Source organism: Aquila chrysaetos, chromosome 5, assembly GCF_900496995.4.
Source record: "Aquila chrysaetos chrysaetos chromosome 5, bAquChr1.4, whole genome shotgun sequence".
NCBI classification, from domain to species: Eukaryota; Metazoa; Chordata; class Aves; order Accipitriformes; family Accipitridae; genus Aquila; species Aquila chrysaetos.
The window spans coordinates 365,024-382,260 of record NC_044008.1 but is presented as its reverse complement, the minus strand read 5'-3'; the positions used below and the strand labels follow the sequence as shown (position 1 = coordinate 382,260).

The 17,237-nt window shown below is 52.3% G+C and overlaps 1 protein-coding gene across 1 annotated transcript in view; it reads right to left on the bottom strand.

Annotated features, from left to right (window-relative positions):
- The window catches only part of SHANK3 (SH3 and multiple ankyrin repeat domains 3), a 372,381-nt gene that overhangs the window by 194,118 nt on the left and 161,026 nt on the right, over positions 1–17,237 (bottom strand). Inside the window, exon 12 of the mRNA XM_041123382.1 lies at positions 9,573–9,760. Coding sequence (XP_040979316.1) covers positions 9,573–9,760 — 188 coding nt within the window. The remainder of the gene's footprint in view (positions 1–9,572; positions 9,761–17,237) is intronic.

The window sequence follows — 17,237 nt, the reverse complement described above, 5'->3', positions numbered from 1 at the left end:
ACCATGCTGTTGACTTGCAACACGTAAGATCTCAGTGGAAAAATCCTGTCCTAACCTCAAGTAAAGAAATTTAGCACAGCCAAAAGCAGGACTTATGACAGACAGCAGTCCCAAGAGGTTGTATAATTCTCATACCAGGCTACAGCAACGAGCCGCATCTTGGCTTCTTCCCATCTCTTTCAAAATGACCTTCCCAGTAGACAAAACAAGAAGGAACAGAAGGAGAATTTCCTGACTCCAGTATGAAGGAAAAGCTTCACAAGTAATTCCGAGTCCCTCCTAGCCCTGAAGTAGGCACAGAGACACTCCGTAATAAACTCATTCACAGAAATAAAGCTAGAAAGGGAAACACAGGATCAAGGGTTTGTTGTTAACTTTTGTTGCTAGTGATCATAAAAACCACTCGGCTTAAGCACGTGCCAAGAGACTGTCTTCTACACACGATATACGGCCAGTGGAGCCTGATCCAAACAACCACCCGAAGAGCCCCCAGCAGCGACACAGGCATTGGTGGCCGACACTGTCTTCAAATACGACAGCTCTCGAGATTAACCCCTGATGCCAGGATGCAGTTTATCTAATTTGTGTGTGCACATTACCTACTTGTTCAGGGAAGGGGCTGGGATTGCCTGTCCTAGGTCAGTTCAGTGCTCTGAGCCCCAGGGCACGAGCACAAGGCACAGAAGCATTCCCCTCAGCAAGCAAGCACTCTTATCCCTTCAGATGACACTAAGGAGCCTGAACATGCGCAGCCTGATCTGTGGCAAAAATTAAACTTTAAACAGAGCGAGAAGATTTTAGGCGAGACCAATTTTTCTAGCGATAGTTTAGGATTACTAAAAATAGAGTTTATACTGTCAACTGGTGGCAGCTTTAATAATCATAGAGGGATTACTTGTTCCGCACGTCCTGAGGGAATCTCCATCTCTTCTTTGCACTGAAGTAGATTTTGACACTTCTTCCCATTGCACTGTCCTCATCAGAGGCCACCCGACCATCTTAATCCTTGATTGATATTAGACCATAAAGAGCATTCCAGAAAGCTTGTAAGACTCTAACAAGCTACTTTCCTTTCCTCCCCAGTGTTCTAACATACCTCACGGACTCACAGGATCTGATGGCCATTTCTTGCAAACGCTCAGAGTCCCAACAATCAGACACATCCCTGGTGCTGGGGGCTGTCCAGGTGGATGCATGTATCTAACAGACTTCTGATCACCTGCATTCATCAGGGAGGCAGGGTCCTCAGAGCTGAAACCCTTACACTCCCACCCAGGCTTTTGGTTTCTTGCTTTCTTTCTAGGTTATGCTGCTGCGGCGGGTGTAATTCAAAATCACCACAAGCCTGCAGCCAGCTCCGAATGGAAGACACTGCCTACTAAATAGCACTTCCCTCCAAAAAGCACATCCCTTCCCATGCTCCAGGTCTCTTCCAACTATCAAATGACCAGTGAGTGACATTTCAGGTGTCAGGGCCCAGCTCAATGCTAGCTACCAAGAACTGGCCTCCTACGCAATCCCAGAGAAACCCAACACTGGAGCTGCTGGTGCTACACAGCTCTGTGATGGCAAGCACTGGGGAGTACGATGCCATGACTTCCCAACATAACCCAGCTCATCAGCCCCCTCCTCAATAAATGGGAGGGTACAGTCAGAGGATAGTCTTTGAACAACTGTGTAAACTGCAATTCAAGTTGTAACACCCCTGAAGAAACACGAAATAAAGTACAGTCACCTTTATTTGTGACCTACATTGGCTGTTACCAACATTTAACAAGTGAGTAAGCATGCAAAAGGAGAGGAAAGGGAGGTATGGTTCACAGCTTAAGCTAAATATATATTTAATATTCCTGAATTTTGTGAAGTTTATTTGCTTTAAAAAAGTTGAACAGGGTATATAAATTCTATGTTCTCTTTATCTGAAATCACTTAAGCAAAACGATGCAAGAGCTACCTGGACAGCACCCAAGACTGCAATCACAAAGTCCTATTTATTTGCAACAGAAACCAAACTGGGTTAGAGAAGAACAAAAGGGTTGATCAGAGGTATAAAAAAACTAATTGCAGGAAAAGATATAAAGAATGGGGCACATTAATGGCAAAGCAATGTGTATTTAAGCAGATAAAAACAGGCATATAATGGTGAGTGGGATTTCAAAAACACCAAAACTTCCACTGAGCATCTGAACAAGTTAACACTTAAACAAACTGAAGAGTAACATATTTATAAACCAGTAAGATTAGATACTTTTCTATATCAGGCATAATTAGCTGTCTTATGACACAACTGGCATAAAGAGTGCAGCAGGGATCAGAAAGAGGTCAGGTATTTATACATAAAATACAGGGTGGTGAGACACTGGCACAGGTTGCGCAGAGAGGTGGTAGATGCCCCATCCCTGGAATCATTCAAGGTCAGGTTGGACGGGGCTCTGAGCAACCTGATCTAGTTGAAGATGTCCCTGCTCATTGCAGGGGGGTTGGACTAGATGACCTTTAAAGGTCCCTTCCAACCCAAACCATTCTGTGATTCTATGAAAACAAGAACAGCCAGAGATATACTAGGCAAGATACAACGAAGTCCACTGACTCTGCAGCCCACCACTGAGCCAGTTTGGAAGTCCATGTCCTACAAACGCCATCACCCCCATGTCCATGGCTCCCTGTGCACACACAGCATCTGCCCCCAGCCCAACACCTCTTCCCACCATAATATTCCCAGCCACCCTTTTACTCCTGTTTGGCCAGAACGTGACAGATCACATCATGGCTGTCATCGAGCTTGCAGAGGCTCGGTGGCTGGGACCACCAGGCTCAATGAGCCGTCAGCTGACTGCTTTCCCCACCCTCAGCTGCCATGTCTTGAGCAACTTGGCCTTGAAACCTCCACACATAGGACAAATTTGGCTGAAAATGTTTAAGTGGCTTGAAAGTGAGTATGAAACAATCAGAAAAGAAGAGAAACAACACTTGCTTATGTCCACCTGCCTCAGGAGAACAGTCTAAAAGTAGGGACCGTGGATCTTCCTCTGTGGGGGCAGGAGCCAGACAAGGACCACTGGGCTCTCTCGAGGGCCAGTTCTGTGGCTCAGCCAGTGTGCTACCATACCCCTTCCAGGAGCTTGCGGCATTAGCTAACCAGAGACTAATTACCACACAGGGACAGGACCTTGCTTAGATCTAGGAGAGAAATCACCCAAGCCTACAGTGGAAAAGCATTACTTGTGTGTCCCGCTGACCTGAAAGGGAACAGCATCGTACCCTGTCACCTGGTCACCACAGGCTTGGCCATGCAATTGTACATATCATAAGCAACAAAAACCCCCACTTCTTCCAAACAATTTTTTTTTTCACGTCCCTGAGATATTTTAGTTTTATTCAGTTCATTTTCCTTTGTCTTTCATAAGCAATTCTTCTCTTTTTCCTCTTCCATGACTCATTTTTCAAAGTTTCCAACAACAGCAAGAGGAAATAATTTATCCATGTCTCAAGAAGCTCTCGTTATTCCTGAAAAATCTTTTAACTTCCAAACACTGACCACTAGACAAACAGCACAGAAGCATAGATCCCGGGCTCCCACAAGACCTATTAACCTCAGCCAACCAATTAGGAAGCCTCGTGATTGGTTCCCAAACAAGGTATCATTCAAGTCACTCCAGGGCACATGTCCAAGACTGCCATGCTCAAGGCAGAGCACCTTTGGTAAAGCCATGACACAGGAGATACACAGGAACATACCACAGCGGATGGGCACAGCTCTGCACAGCTGTCTGCCACCACTTCTCTCCAGCACGCATGGAAGAGAGATTACAACTCCTGTTATCCAAAGGCCTGGTAGGATCCACACTCATGCCTAATTACCTCCAAGTAAGTTAGGGCTGCAGAGAACTGGAACAGAATTCATAGAATCATTTAGGTTGGAAAAGACCTTTAAGATCATTGAGTCCAACCATCAACCATGCCCACTAAACCATGTCCTGAAATGCCTTGTCTACACGCTTTTTGAATACCTCCAGGGATGGTGACTCAACCACTTCCCTGGGCAGCCTGTACCAGTGCTTGACAGCCCTTTCAGTAAAGAAATTTTTCCTAATATCCAATCTAAACCTCCCCTGCTGCAACTTGAGGCCATTTCCTCTCGTCCTATCTCCAGCCATCTGACAGAAGAGACCAGCACCCACCTCGCTACAACCTCCTTTCAGGTAGTTGTAGAGAGCGATAAGGTCTCCCCTCAGCCTCCTTTTCTCCAGGCTAAACAACCCCAGTTCCCTCAGCCGCTCCTCATAAGACTTGTGCTCCAGACCCCTCACCAGCTTCGTTGCCCTTCTCTGGAGACGCTCCAGCACCTCAATGTCTCTCTTGTACTGAGGGGCCCAAAACTGAACACAGGATTCGAGGTGCAGCCTCACCAGTGCCGAGTACAGGGGGATGATCAATTCCCTGCTCCTGCTGGCCACACTATTTCTGATACAGGCCAGGATGCCGTTGGCCTTCTTGGCCACCTGGGCACACTGCCGGCTCCTATTCAGCCGGCTGTTGACCAACACCCCCAGGTCTTTTTCTGCCGGGCAGCTTTCCAGCCACTCTCCCCCAGGCCTGTAGCATTGCATGGGGTTGTTGTGACCCAAGTGCAGGACCCAGCACTTGGCCTTGTTGAACCTCACACAATTGGCCTCAGCCCATCGATCCAGCCCGTCCAGATCCCTCTATAGAGCCTTCCTACCCTCGAGCAGATCAACACTCCCTCCCAACTTGGTGTCATCCACTCTCACAGTCCAGCTCTCAGCAAACTCACAATGTTGGAGCTAAAGACAGTTTTTTAATGCATTTCACTCCCCAGGGAAGTTAAAGAGCTCCTCAGATGGAAAGCAAGAACAGCTGGCACCCAAGGGCTTCAAGAGAACTGAGAGAGTGAAGCACCACAAGCTCAGAGGGCAACAGGCTCTCAATGACTCCCAGATTTGTCTTGTGCTGTGGAGAATGCTCTGGAGTCAGCGCCCACAGGACAGGGCAGCTCCAGCTGAAGAGACCATGGAGACAACGAGCACCAGGAGTTGCTTTGCATTGTCAGGTGGGATACCGCTCTCACACACCCAACCCTCATCAGAGCCAGTGAAGCCTGGGATCCCTGCTCAGTGGATGACTAAAATAAGGCTAGCAGGTAGTACTCGTGACTAAGTCATTTCATTTGTTAGGAAAGGAAAAAGCAGTCTCCTTTTTCCAAACAAGGACCTGGTCACAGTGCCTTTGATGTCTCACAGCCAGATCACAGCAGTCTGTTGTGTCTAAAGGCACATCAAAAAATTATTAAACCAGCCATGAACACTTATTTCAGAAGTTAGAAGAGATGAACCTGAAGTCTGGAAGGTTCTAGAGCAGCCTCCCCACCAGAATAGCAGGAGGAAAGCATCAGCGGTTTTAAAGGTGGAGCATGATCAGTTCACAGGTGATTGTAGAGCCACGCAGGGCCAAGGTCTCAACTCACTGATCACAGAACTCCTTCTCCAACTCTGTTCTTCCAGTGCTGGGAATGAGAGTAACACTGGAGCTGCAGTCTAGTGAGGAGGCAGCTGTTTGTCACCCCTTTGCTCTGGATCACCATGGGCACAGATAGTTTGACGGTGAAGTTTAAAACTTTGGCTTAACCTTCCAAGTTATTAATGGCTCTGACACTAACCACCTGCATCTAACCACCAGAACAGCAACCTTCCCGCAGGGCAGCAGGGATCCTACAGCCCACAGCGAACTCTGCATGAGCAGCCTCTCTTAAATGTTTCTGGCTGGATAAAGAAAGTCCAGAGGAAACTAGCTGGCTGATCATCAAACAGAAACTGTAAAACCTTCCACTAACAAAAACTATATTCTCTGTGCAATAACAACCTTATTCACAAGTAGAAGAATCTCCTCTATCTAAACAACCTCCAGCACAACCGAGAACTACTACAATAATTCAACAAAACCATAACCACCACCAACAGAAATTCAGTTTGCCATTTATTTCACAGAAGGTTAGCTTAGATACTGCAGGAGGGAATGTCAATAAGGAACCACACTAGAGAGGAAAACCTACTGTTGGATGCACATGGTAACAGTTGCTGAAGAACAACTCCTCCTAAGCACAAAGTGCAAATAAATGAGGTTCCAAAAGCAGCACATTCATAGTGTTCCTAATTTCTCTCTAGTTTCCAGGCTGGAGATTCAGTCCTCCTTGTGCCTCGTCTATGAACCATTTCTCCCTGTGACCTTGTGATTTCAGTGCTGGTGACTACTGGTTCTCCCTTTGCTTGGGGCGCTCACATCTCATTTCATTTCTCATTATCAGTAACAAGCAGATCAAGGGCAGACTCTCCTCTGCTTTGGCTATCTTACAAACGAAATAACTGTATTGATTATTGCCTTTTGTCATCCAACAGCTACCAGGACAGTTACAGTATACAGTCAAGATAGACACCCTTAACTTTCACCGTGCTCTTGAAACCAAACTAACTCCTACTGAAAAGCCCTGAGGAAATCCATCATACAACGCAAGGTTCAGTGCATCTCTCGCTCCACCAACTCCAGTATGCGAGACCTTCGCTTAACATCAGCGTTCAGCAGAATCTTTCGCAGGAGTCCATTTGCTTTTAACAAGGAACACCACCTCCAAATGTAACCCTGGGTGAATGTTCAACAATCCTCAGCTTTCTCTCAAGACAGCACACCAACAAGCAGCATTTGCTTCGTAACACAGTCATGCTTCAAACAGGGCCATGCACAAACCCTTGCATGGCTTACACACACACGATACAGAGGTGCTCATGTTACTCCACCTCAAACTCTACTCCATCTTCTCTGCAATTCTCAAGATAAAAACTGCCAGATGTTTTGCCATTCTCCTCTCTGACAGTAACTGCTTGCAGCCCCAGTCGTCTGAAATCACTGACTTTCACTGCATCGCAGGGATGGCTGTCAAGTGCACTCACTAATACATCTTAAGATGAGACACCAGCCCTACCACAGCTTCCACGCCAGTAATCTCCTGTCCCCAGCCTCCGCCTGCTCAGCGCTGCCCTCCCTGTGGAGGTTCCTTCCCACAGCACACTCCTGCCTGTAGACAGCTCCTCTCTCAGACTTACATCTTCAGACAGGTTTCTCCCTCAGCATCACACTCTCGGAGAGCTTCCTCCATGCAGGGGCTTTTGCCCTTGCACATCTCCCCAAACGCAGCTTGTCTCATCAGGCAACTACCTCCAGCAGTTCGTTGACAACACTCCCCAAATCAGCTCCCACCCTTCCCCAAACAGCTCTTCTGCTCATACCCACCACACGTCAGTGCTTCCTCCAACTGCCACCTTTCTCCCTCCAGGACCCTCCAACCCCCAACACTTCAATTCCTGGGCAGCTCAGTCCCCACCCAGCTGGTACATCCTTTTCAGGACCCTGTTCTGAAGTCCCCCAGGCTGACAAAACAGCTGCCCATGGCCAAGCGTCCTCTCAAACCACACTCTCCCAATGCCTCTCACCGCTGCTGCCCATTTGCAGACACCCTGGCACCCCTGTTAGCTCAAAGCCAAAGTCCAGCACCAGCTCAGTCAGGGACCTTCACTTATTCCAGCTTCTATTTCTTACAAGCCGGGTGTGAGAGAGTTCTTCGCACCAACTGAAGATCACCCTGTTTCCAAAGGAGTCACGAGTCCACCAAACATGACAAAGCACCAGCCGCAGCAGTTCTGCTCAGACTGCTGGTTTCCATTTATCCCCATCACTCTACCTGTCCGCAACCCCAGGGCACCCTATCCAATAACTGTAAATATTCCTATCCTCGCAAAAATTAATCAGCATCTCAAAAGCAGTAAATAACTGCGTGCTGCCCATCTACACCGCCTGGAGATCTTTCATAAGCGAGTCACTGAAGTGATTCTCTTTTAACTCTTATTAAGCCTTCTCAGCCACACGTTAAGAAAGCCAGCTGAGAGTGCCTCCAGCTCTGAGGAGCCATTGCCCATCCTAGTCCTCCCCACCGTACTTCCCACAACTTGCTTTCTCTCTGGAGATCACATGAAGAAGATATGCAAACAATTACAGGTGAATACGTGAATTAAGAATTCTGTTGCAATTACTAAGGAATGGCAACAGGACCACCTACTTAATGCAAATGCATGAGAAGATACAGAAGGGTGTGACAGAAAACACTGGGTAAGTGGGTGAAGACGAGAGATGGGAAAAGCACTTCTGACCCAAAAGCCCTGTCCATCTGTTGATTCCTTCCAGCTTCCCAGAAACAAACACCTTTAGCCCGCGACCACACAAAGGGTAGCTCCACACATCAGACACCCGTCAACTCCAGCTACCCCGCTGCAGAGAGCCTCACCATCTGGCACATGAGCCAAGTCACAGGCACTTCACGCCTATCTCCTCCTCCTTCACTCAGGGGACAAAATTGCCTTGGTGGGGGCAACAGCAGGTCTGCTTGGACTGCCACCTCCAAGGGAGGTTTTCAGCATCCACAGCGCAGGACTTAGAGGTCTAATGTGCTTTTGAAGCAGCAGTTCAGAGCATGGAATAGCAAGCCCTGTCTCCCACTCCCAAGCTCAGATCTACATTACAGCTAACGCAACTAGTCAGATTAGCGACTGCTCCAGCCTGCACTGTAAGAGGCATCAGCAAAAAAAGTGGAGGCAGGAAGATGAAAAGAAGATCCTTAAACTTTCTGTGAAAAACTACAGAATTAGCCCGCTTGCAGAGGAAGCGTTTTCTCATCCCTGTCTGCTGGAAGCTGACTTACGACCTACCGCAGGGTTTGTACGTCTTTCAAGAAGTCTGCCCAATGTAACGGGCAATGCCATTATCCCTCTAAGCCTCTCATCTCCCCGTGAGCTGTGCATCGCCATGGCTCCTCAGTGCGTGTGGCTGGGAGTTTTGTTTCGGAAGCGCTTCCTTGCCCTGCTCCCCCTCGCTGCTCTCAGCCGGTGGACTGGCAACTGGGAGCCCTGCAGACAGCCCACAGCAGGGCACAGGACACACGGTCAACCCCGGGGCTGGGGAGAAGAGGGTTCAGAGAGGCACCCGCTTCTCCCGAGTGTCCCAGCAGAGTTCGGTGCCCACAGCCCTGTGTCACAGGGTGCGACCGAGGACCCAGGGCCCGACTGCACGACCAGAGCCCCAGGGCCATGCTGAAGAGCCACGGCCCTGCACCTGGAGCCTGACTGGGCAGCCCCGTGGCCTGACCAGCACCCTGTGGCCTGACCAGCAAGCACCCCGTGGCCCTACACCCCCAGGGCCTGACTGAGGGACCTGCACCCAGGGCTGGCCTGAGGCCGGCGGCCCCGTGCCCCCAGGGCCTGACCGAGGGACCCCGGGGCTGGAGCTGACCGGGGACCCCACAGCTCTGCTGCCCCGCAGCCAGGCTAGGGCCCTGCAGCCCCACTCACAGACTGGGACCCCACGGCCACAGACGGGGCAACCGGTGCTGCCGGCCCCCAGCCCGGGGCGGCCGCGGGACCCCCCGGGCCGCAGCCCGGAGCCGGTGGGTGCCACCCCCGGCCACCCCCCTACCCGCCCGACCCCGCGCCACGGCCCCCGCCCACACTCACCCTTGACGGCTTCGCCCCGGTTGAGCTGGATCTCGCCCTCGCCCTGCGGCGCGTAGCTCTTCACCACGATGAACTTGCGGCCGGGCACGGCGCTGTACAGCTTCCGCTTGGGCCCGCGCAGCGGGGCGGGCGCGGCGTGCGGCGCGGGCTCGGCGCCGGGGCCGGGGGGCCCCGCCGGGCCGCCGGGGCTGTAAACGAAGACGTAGGTTACGGTGCTGATGCCCGGAAGAGAGCGGCTGCGGCCGCGGCGCGGGCTGAGCAAGGGAGGGGAGGGAAGGCGAGGAAGAGGGGGGGAGAGGGGATAAAGAGCCAGACAGGAAGACGCGGCGAGCGGGCGAGGGAAAAGGGGGGGGGGCGCGGAGGCTGGGGGGAAGCCGAAGAAGGAGAAATGGCGCGGAGCAGCCCGCAAGCGCGGCGCTCCGCTCCCTCCGGGCCGCGAGACGCCGCGAGCACCATGGAAAGGGGCAGGTGCCGCCGGGCGGCTATCCCCCTGGAGGGCGGGGACGGCGCCGGCCGAGCCGACTCCGCCCCGGCGCCGCCCCCGCCGCCGCCCCGGCCCGGCCCGCCGCCGCGGGGCCGGGGGCCGCGCATCGAGCCGCCCCCTGGCGGCCGCCGGCGCCGCACTGCCCCGGGACGGGGGAGCGGGGGGCAGTGCCGGGGGGCGGCTCCGGGGGCGGGTTGGAGGGGCAGTGCCGGGGGGGCGGGCAGCTCGGGAAGGGGGGAGTTCCCGAGGGGCAGGGTACGGGAGTGTGCGGGGCGCGGGGGGGACGGGGACGGCAGTGCCCGGCGAGGCAGTGTGCGGGGGGGGGGCAATGCCGGGGACGGGGGCAGCAGTTCGGGGGCGGGAGGATGCGCGGGGGTGCCCAGCTCCCGGGGCGGGGACGGACAGACACACGCACACGCACATACACACACACACACACAGAGCCGTGCCCTCTGCACGGGGGCAGTGCCGGGGGCGGGGGGGTCCCCTCCGCACCCCCGACCTGCCAGCGCCGCGCACCCCAGTCCCCCCGCTCGCCGCCCCCCGCACACGGCGGGGCTTCGGGGCTGGCCGCAGCTTCGCGGGCAGCGCCCCGGCTCCCGCTGCCGCTCCAGCGGGCGCGTCCCTCCTGCCGCCTCTGCAGCGCCCTGTTTGCAGCCCCCCCACCCCAGCTCCGTGCTTGCAGCCCCTTTGTCCCGCAGTGGCATCCCCCCCCGCGATCTGCACTAGCAACCCCTGCTGGGTGCGTACATCCTCACCCCACGTCCCCCAGGTCCGTGGGGCCGTGTTTCCGTAGCCCCTACGGGGCTGCCCCCCCCCACCCTCCTGCTGCCTCCCGGGTCCTCGGGAAGGTCAGCGGCATGGCAGTGCAGCAGGGTCTGCTCCCGCAGACCCTCCCGCTGCCGGTGCTGCGGGCAGCAGGGAACGGCTGCTGCAGCAGGAAGGGCCGTCCCGTACGTGCACCCCCAGAAATGGCCGTAACCCAAAGGGGTACACGGCTCCTCGGAAAGCAGGGCGCAGCCAGGAGAGAGGATGGCGTCCCTTGGCCTGGGACGGTCTGAGCTTCCCCCAGCAGCACGGCCGCCGTCTCGGAGCACTGCCGGCGGACGCCCGCCGCACAGAGACCGGCAGAGAGCCGGCAATGGCGACCCAACGCCGAAGCAAACGGCCCGGCACGAGAGGCACGGCTTCCCGCCTTGGCATCAGCGGGTTGCCCAAATCCTCCTGTCAAACGTGCCACCCGCAGGCACAAAGCTTCCGTAGAAGGCACTGTCACGCCGGGGATGTGCGCCGGGTAACCTGCCAGCCTCAGCCCAGAAGCCTGCTGCTTCACTGCTGCGCTAAGTTATAGCCCATCAAGGGAAAAAACACTTAATAAGAAATAAATAGCTACCCTTTCCTTATAATACTTCTAAATGTCACTCCAGTATCATTTTTAGTCAATGCAGAGATACTAAAGACCAGCTCAGATCTCTAAAAGGCCCCTTTATGTTTTTAGAAACAGTCACGAGAAGCAGGCAGAAAATGTAGCTATTGCAGACAGCTCGCAGAAATATCTGTTCAGCGCAGCGCGCCTCGCCGACACTGCAGCTCTGCACTCTGCCGCCCGCTCACGCCGGCCTGGGGATGCTCAGCCCGCAGGGCCAGGCACTCGCACTTCAGGCTTTGCACGCGGGTGTGCGTACGCAAGCGGGGCGGCCAGGTTGCCGGTGCAGCATCGCTGCAGCGCTGGGGCCGTGAGCCCCCTCCGGCACCACTGACTGCAATGGGGGCCCACACAGACCTGTCAGCAAGCAGGATCCCGCTCCGGCCGTTTCACCTCTCCAAGCTACTGACTTCAAGCCTACCCTCCCCTTGCTGTGGCACCAATGCTGTTCTCAAACAACCGTGCTGCCGACGTGCCGCGACCCCAGCTACCAAGGAACCTGCAGCTCCACCGCTGATCCTGCACCTTGGCACCCTCCAGCAGGATTGCGGCGGGTTTATGCACCATCGCCCGTGCATTTTATCAGCAACAACTTTGTGTTGTCTTTCATGTGATTTTTGAAAATACTGCTGCTGGACCAAGAGCCGGTCCTTGCACCAGTGACATGAAGATCAAAAGAGCAGCCCAAAGTCTCCATGGCTCCTCTTGAGCTGTTGCACTGGGGAAGCATTAATCATGTGGCTTGCAATCCAGTTCGTATCTGCCATATTGATTTTGTAGCACGCTCATTTTTTAATCATCAAGGAGTTATTAAGTCACGGTGTCTCAGAAACCTACATCTATTATATCAGAGGTACATTTATAATAAGTTTTGTAATAATTTCAAAGAATACCACCATTTTTGTTTGGGCTCTTTTGGCAGGCTCAATTTCAATTAAAGGATCTTAATTAGTTTAATCATATTTCATGTTAATGCCCACTTGATAGAGACCTGTGTCACTCGTGCAGCTGCTGCAGGTTGAGGCTCTACTCTGGGAACATTTCTACCTATATTCGCAACTGGAAAATGTGAGAAAAACTGCCTGGAATGGGTTTTATGTTTTCTATCAGTCAAGAGCGGAGTATCTCTTGGCATGTTTCCACGTGAACAGACAATGTGTTTCTTCACCTACTTTATCACCCTGCGCCATAAGGCACCTTGAGGCCTGAAGGAGCAGGTTTCATCCTTTGTAACACCTACTTAAGCTGTAGCTAATCGCTGCTGGATCCATAACTTATTTCTGAACAGCAGCCAGGATGCCTCGTATATTATGAATAAAACAAACACTACCGCAGCAGTGTTTATTAAGCAACTAAGGAGCTTCTTAATGTCCCGAGTGTATAATCGTGATTTCGCCACGCGCGATGCCCACATCCTCCTCCTCCTCCTCCTCCTTGAGACGCACGGGCAGGATGTGGTGGCCAGGATGCCTGGGCGCCAGAGGAGACCGCTCCCCGGGGGGGGGGACGAAGTGGGGGCAGCTCAAACAAAATGTAGTCACTGCGAAAGAGCAGCAGCCCTTTCTTTTTCTGCACAGAGATCCTGCCCTTGGTGATCACAGGGCTTTTCTCCTTATGGCAGGCGTTGACCTGAAAATCGTCTGTCCAAACTGCACATCAGATTTCACTGCAGCGACCAGAGAACGACGTTGGGTACATCAGCCCAGCAGTAGGTATCGTTCAACTAAAGCACGCCGGAAAGAGGGACATGTCTGGTTTGAATGAGCCTCAAGAGCAGATGGAGGACTCATCCCCCTAATGTCACCTGCTGCCTCTACAGCCAGCAACCTCCTCTGGAAGCCAGCGAGCTGAAATCGGATTTCTTCGGACGCTTTGCCTGGAGCCAGGAGGAGCCCGAGCAGCCTGCATCTGGTGTTCCTCCTGGTCAGGTCCTGCAGAGGGGCTGCTCGCACTCTGGGTGCTCCTGTTTGGTTCTGCAGATAAACGAGCGCTCAGGAAACACTGCTGTAAGCCTAGGCGTCAGTACAAAAACCTGACGGCATGCCTCTGTATAAAATTTCTGAGGTCTCACGCTTGCTCTGCCTGTTGAAAATAACTATTTGAGATGGATTTGATGTGTGACTCCATGCCTCGTACTTCTTACAGATATTTTAGCCCCTGGGAGCGTCCAGACATGATATTGTCTGGAGACGGTGATGGAGACCTGACCATCTGACAGGGTGCCTCCATCAGAAAGCATGTGGGGTCCCAGTACAGAAGAGCTTCCTCACGAGATCAGACACTTACAGTAATCCCCTCAACAAGCCACAGTCATTTCTGAGGGAAGACAGAGTTCCCTTCCACAGGCGGGTGGTAGGTTCAAATCACCACAAGCGAATTAACAGACCGTAACAGTCTCCACAATTACTTCAAACAAAAAAATATCAAGCAGTCTCAAATACCCAGGACAGTTGCTTTAATTTTTATGTGCTCTCAAGAGGCTGATCAGAAGAGAATCACTTTTTGTCAGGTGAGCTCTGGCTGAAGGATTCTTGTTTTAGGTTTCAACAGCCCTCCTCCTCCTCCCTTCTTTGGGGAACTCCTGCCCACCACCGTCCCAGCGGAGCACCCGCAGTGCGAGGTGAAGGCACGCCGGTTTTTGGAGAGCACGGCCGATGATCTGTGGGTGCTGCAGCGCTTGCTGCTGCACAGAGCGGGCCGTGAAGGTAGGACATGGGGATGTGGCAGACCCGAGCCAACGAGGCTGTGCCGGAGCTGTGGGAATAACTCAAGCTTTGTCTTACCACATTTCAGCATACATCTGGGAGGCAGTGAACATACTAAGGTGTCTTGCACATTATCATGAAAGTATCTATTACAGATCCTGATTTTTTTTTCCCCCTTGAGAGCTGAATATCAGATTTTTTGTTGCTTTAGGACACAGAAAAATTTTTGCATGGGAGAACTTCCTACTGTTTCAAAACGTGCTATAAACTGAAGCCTTCAGGAATGAAATGTATTTGGCGGCTTCGCAGTTAACCTGTTAACCTTCCCTAGTGACTCTATGACTGTTAAATTGTTCTTGTCCGCAAGGCACCAATCCCAAAAGCATGCTTTTTCTTTTTGTTTTTTAAATGAGTTGTCTCTGGTGCTGGAGTTGCCTTTCACTTCAGCCATAGAAGGAAGGATTTGTAAACTACTCCTCTTGCTCTGAGAACATTTATGTGCTCTCACACATAGAGTTCTGCACCCACGGAGTACCTGGAGACAGTTTCTCTGTAGGAACCTTTCTGGAGACATCTGTACCCAATGCTTGGTGGGAAGAAGCGCACAATGCATGCCCTGCCACAGGTCTTTCAGCTTTGTCCAGTAGTGAGAGCTGTAGTCATCTCCTTTGTGAGTTGCACTCTTCGGTGTTTAGGTAAGAGAGATTTTACCATCACACAAGCAGTATTATAAAGTCCACCAGGTCCTTATAACCTGGTACCATTAGACAGAATATGACTGACAACCAAACACTGCTTCTTGATTATGGCACTTACTATGTGTCCTTTGGAAGAAACGCTTTTGCTTTTGGAGTTTCAAATTGTTACTACAAGCGTGGCTGACAGATACATAAATAGACTGGGTTTGATGGAAACGATTTCAGCTCCAGCAAGAAAATAGCAGCTTTGTCACTTCTAAAACTATCCCAGATTCACAGAATCTAACAGAATGGTTGAGGCTGGCAGGGACCTCTGGAGGTCATCCCGTCCAACCCTCTGCTCAAGCAGGGCCACCCAGAGCCAGCTGCCCAGAGCCATGTCCAGATGGCTTTTGAATGTCTCCAAGAACAGAGACTCCACAACCTCTCTGGGCAACCTGTGCCAGTGCTCAGTCACCCTCACAGTGGAAAAAGTGTTTCCTGATGTTCAGAGGGAACCTCCTGTGTTTCAGTTTGTGCCTGTTGGCTCTGGTCCTGTCACTGGGCACCACTGAAAAGAGCCTGCCTCCGTCTTCTTTACGCTCTTCCTTCAGGTATTTATACTTATTGATGAGATCACCCCTGAGCCTTCTCTTCTTTAGGCTAAAGAGTCCCAGCTATCTCAGCCTTTCCTCACAGGAGAGATGCTCGTGTCCCTTCATCATCTTCATGGCCCTTCGCTGGACTCTCTCCAGTATGTCCATGTCTCTCCTGTACTCAGGAGCCTAGAACTGGACACAGCACTCCAGCTGTGGCCTCACCAGTGCTGAGCAGAGGGAAGAGATCACCCCCCTCAACCTGCTGGAGATGCTTTGCCTAACACAGCCCAGGATACCATTCGCCGCCTTTGTGGCCAGGGCATGTTGCTGGCTCGTGTTCAACTTGGTGTCAGCCAGGACACCCAGGGCCTTCTCTGCAAAGCTGTTTTCCAGCTGGGTGCCCCCCAGCATACATTTGGGGTAATGGGAATTTCCCTTGGCTGTCAATTAGCTATTTTGGGAGTGACCTTGAATTCAGAAATGCGAGAAATCTTCAGAGACGCTCTGCCTCTGGTATCATCTGGGTCAGACCTGATATAATGACCAAAAGACACGGGTTCTGTCCAAAATTCAGGAGGCAGTTTCTGACATTGAGAGCTTTATGCCTCAACGCTGGGGCTCCCGCCAGCCACAGAAGCAGAGCAGGACCCCCACCCTCTCCCCCGACATGCCCTCCCGAGCTGGATAACGAGGCAGACCTGGGCTGATATTCTGGGGCCAACTGCTAGGGCTCTTGCACAAAACGATTTTATTCCTTTCTGTTCCTAGAGCACGGCTCATTTAGCTTGATGTTCAGTCTGCTGAGAAACTTCTGGTCTCAGATCACCTCTGCACTACTAAATGAGAATAGCACAGTCACCTGCTAACGAGAGCCAATTAGTGGCAGATTCACGCTGTTCAGGAAAAGGGAGGCAACGGGATAACGGGAGTCACTTGCCTTCCTTGCTCCTCCTCAGACAGCCACCAGACCAGCACTCCAGCTAATTAGCACAGGGGCCTGAGCAACGACGTAAAGCAGGAGCCACGGAGCCCTTGGTCAGATCGTGGCATCCGCCGGGAGCAGCAGCAGCTTGGCGGGGCTGCTCCTCCCACCGCAGCGCAGCGAGGACGGAGCAAAGCACTGCAGCTGCACCGCGCGAGGGAAACGCAGTGCAGGACGACGTCAGCCACACGGCCAGCGACCAAACATGAAAATCCTCAGAATCCTGAAGCACCAGCAGTCGTGACCTACAAGATGCTTCAGAAACCTGGCGTGAGAGTCTGCCACCAAGGACACACTGATAATGGCTGCGAGAGCTGGCCAAAGTGGCAGCTGGGAAAGGTCCTGCAGACACCCTCCTCTCCGGGCAGGGACCTACCCCTTACTGCAATGATTCGTCTGGAAGTTGAACTACCTCCCCTGAAGAATAGACCCCTCTGCCTGGCTGTGGCTACAGCCTTACAAACGCATCTGGAGAAGATGGAGCGGAACTGGAAACCCGAGAGAGACAATTAATTAAAAGTTTTGTCTCCTGTTATATAATCACAGATACTGATTCACTCTTTAAAGCACTCCATATGCATCCCAGCCAGCGAGACATCCCCAGTGGTTGTTGAATTTGTGCCTCTCCACCCTGACAGCTGAAAGTGTTTTATATCACTGGGTAGCTCCATCAGATCTTAAGAAGTCCTACCGAAAAGACAAAATACAGTTTTATCAGTTGATAAAGAGGTTAACAGGATTTCTGAAAATTATGCCTCTAATCCTGCCTCTCCTGCAAGATCACAGTCCTTA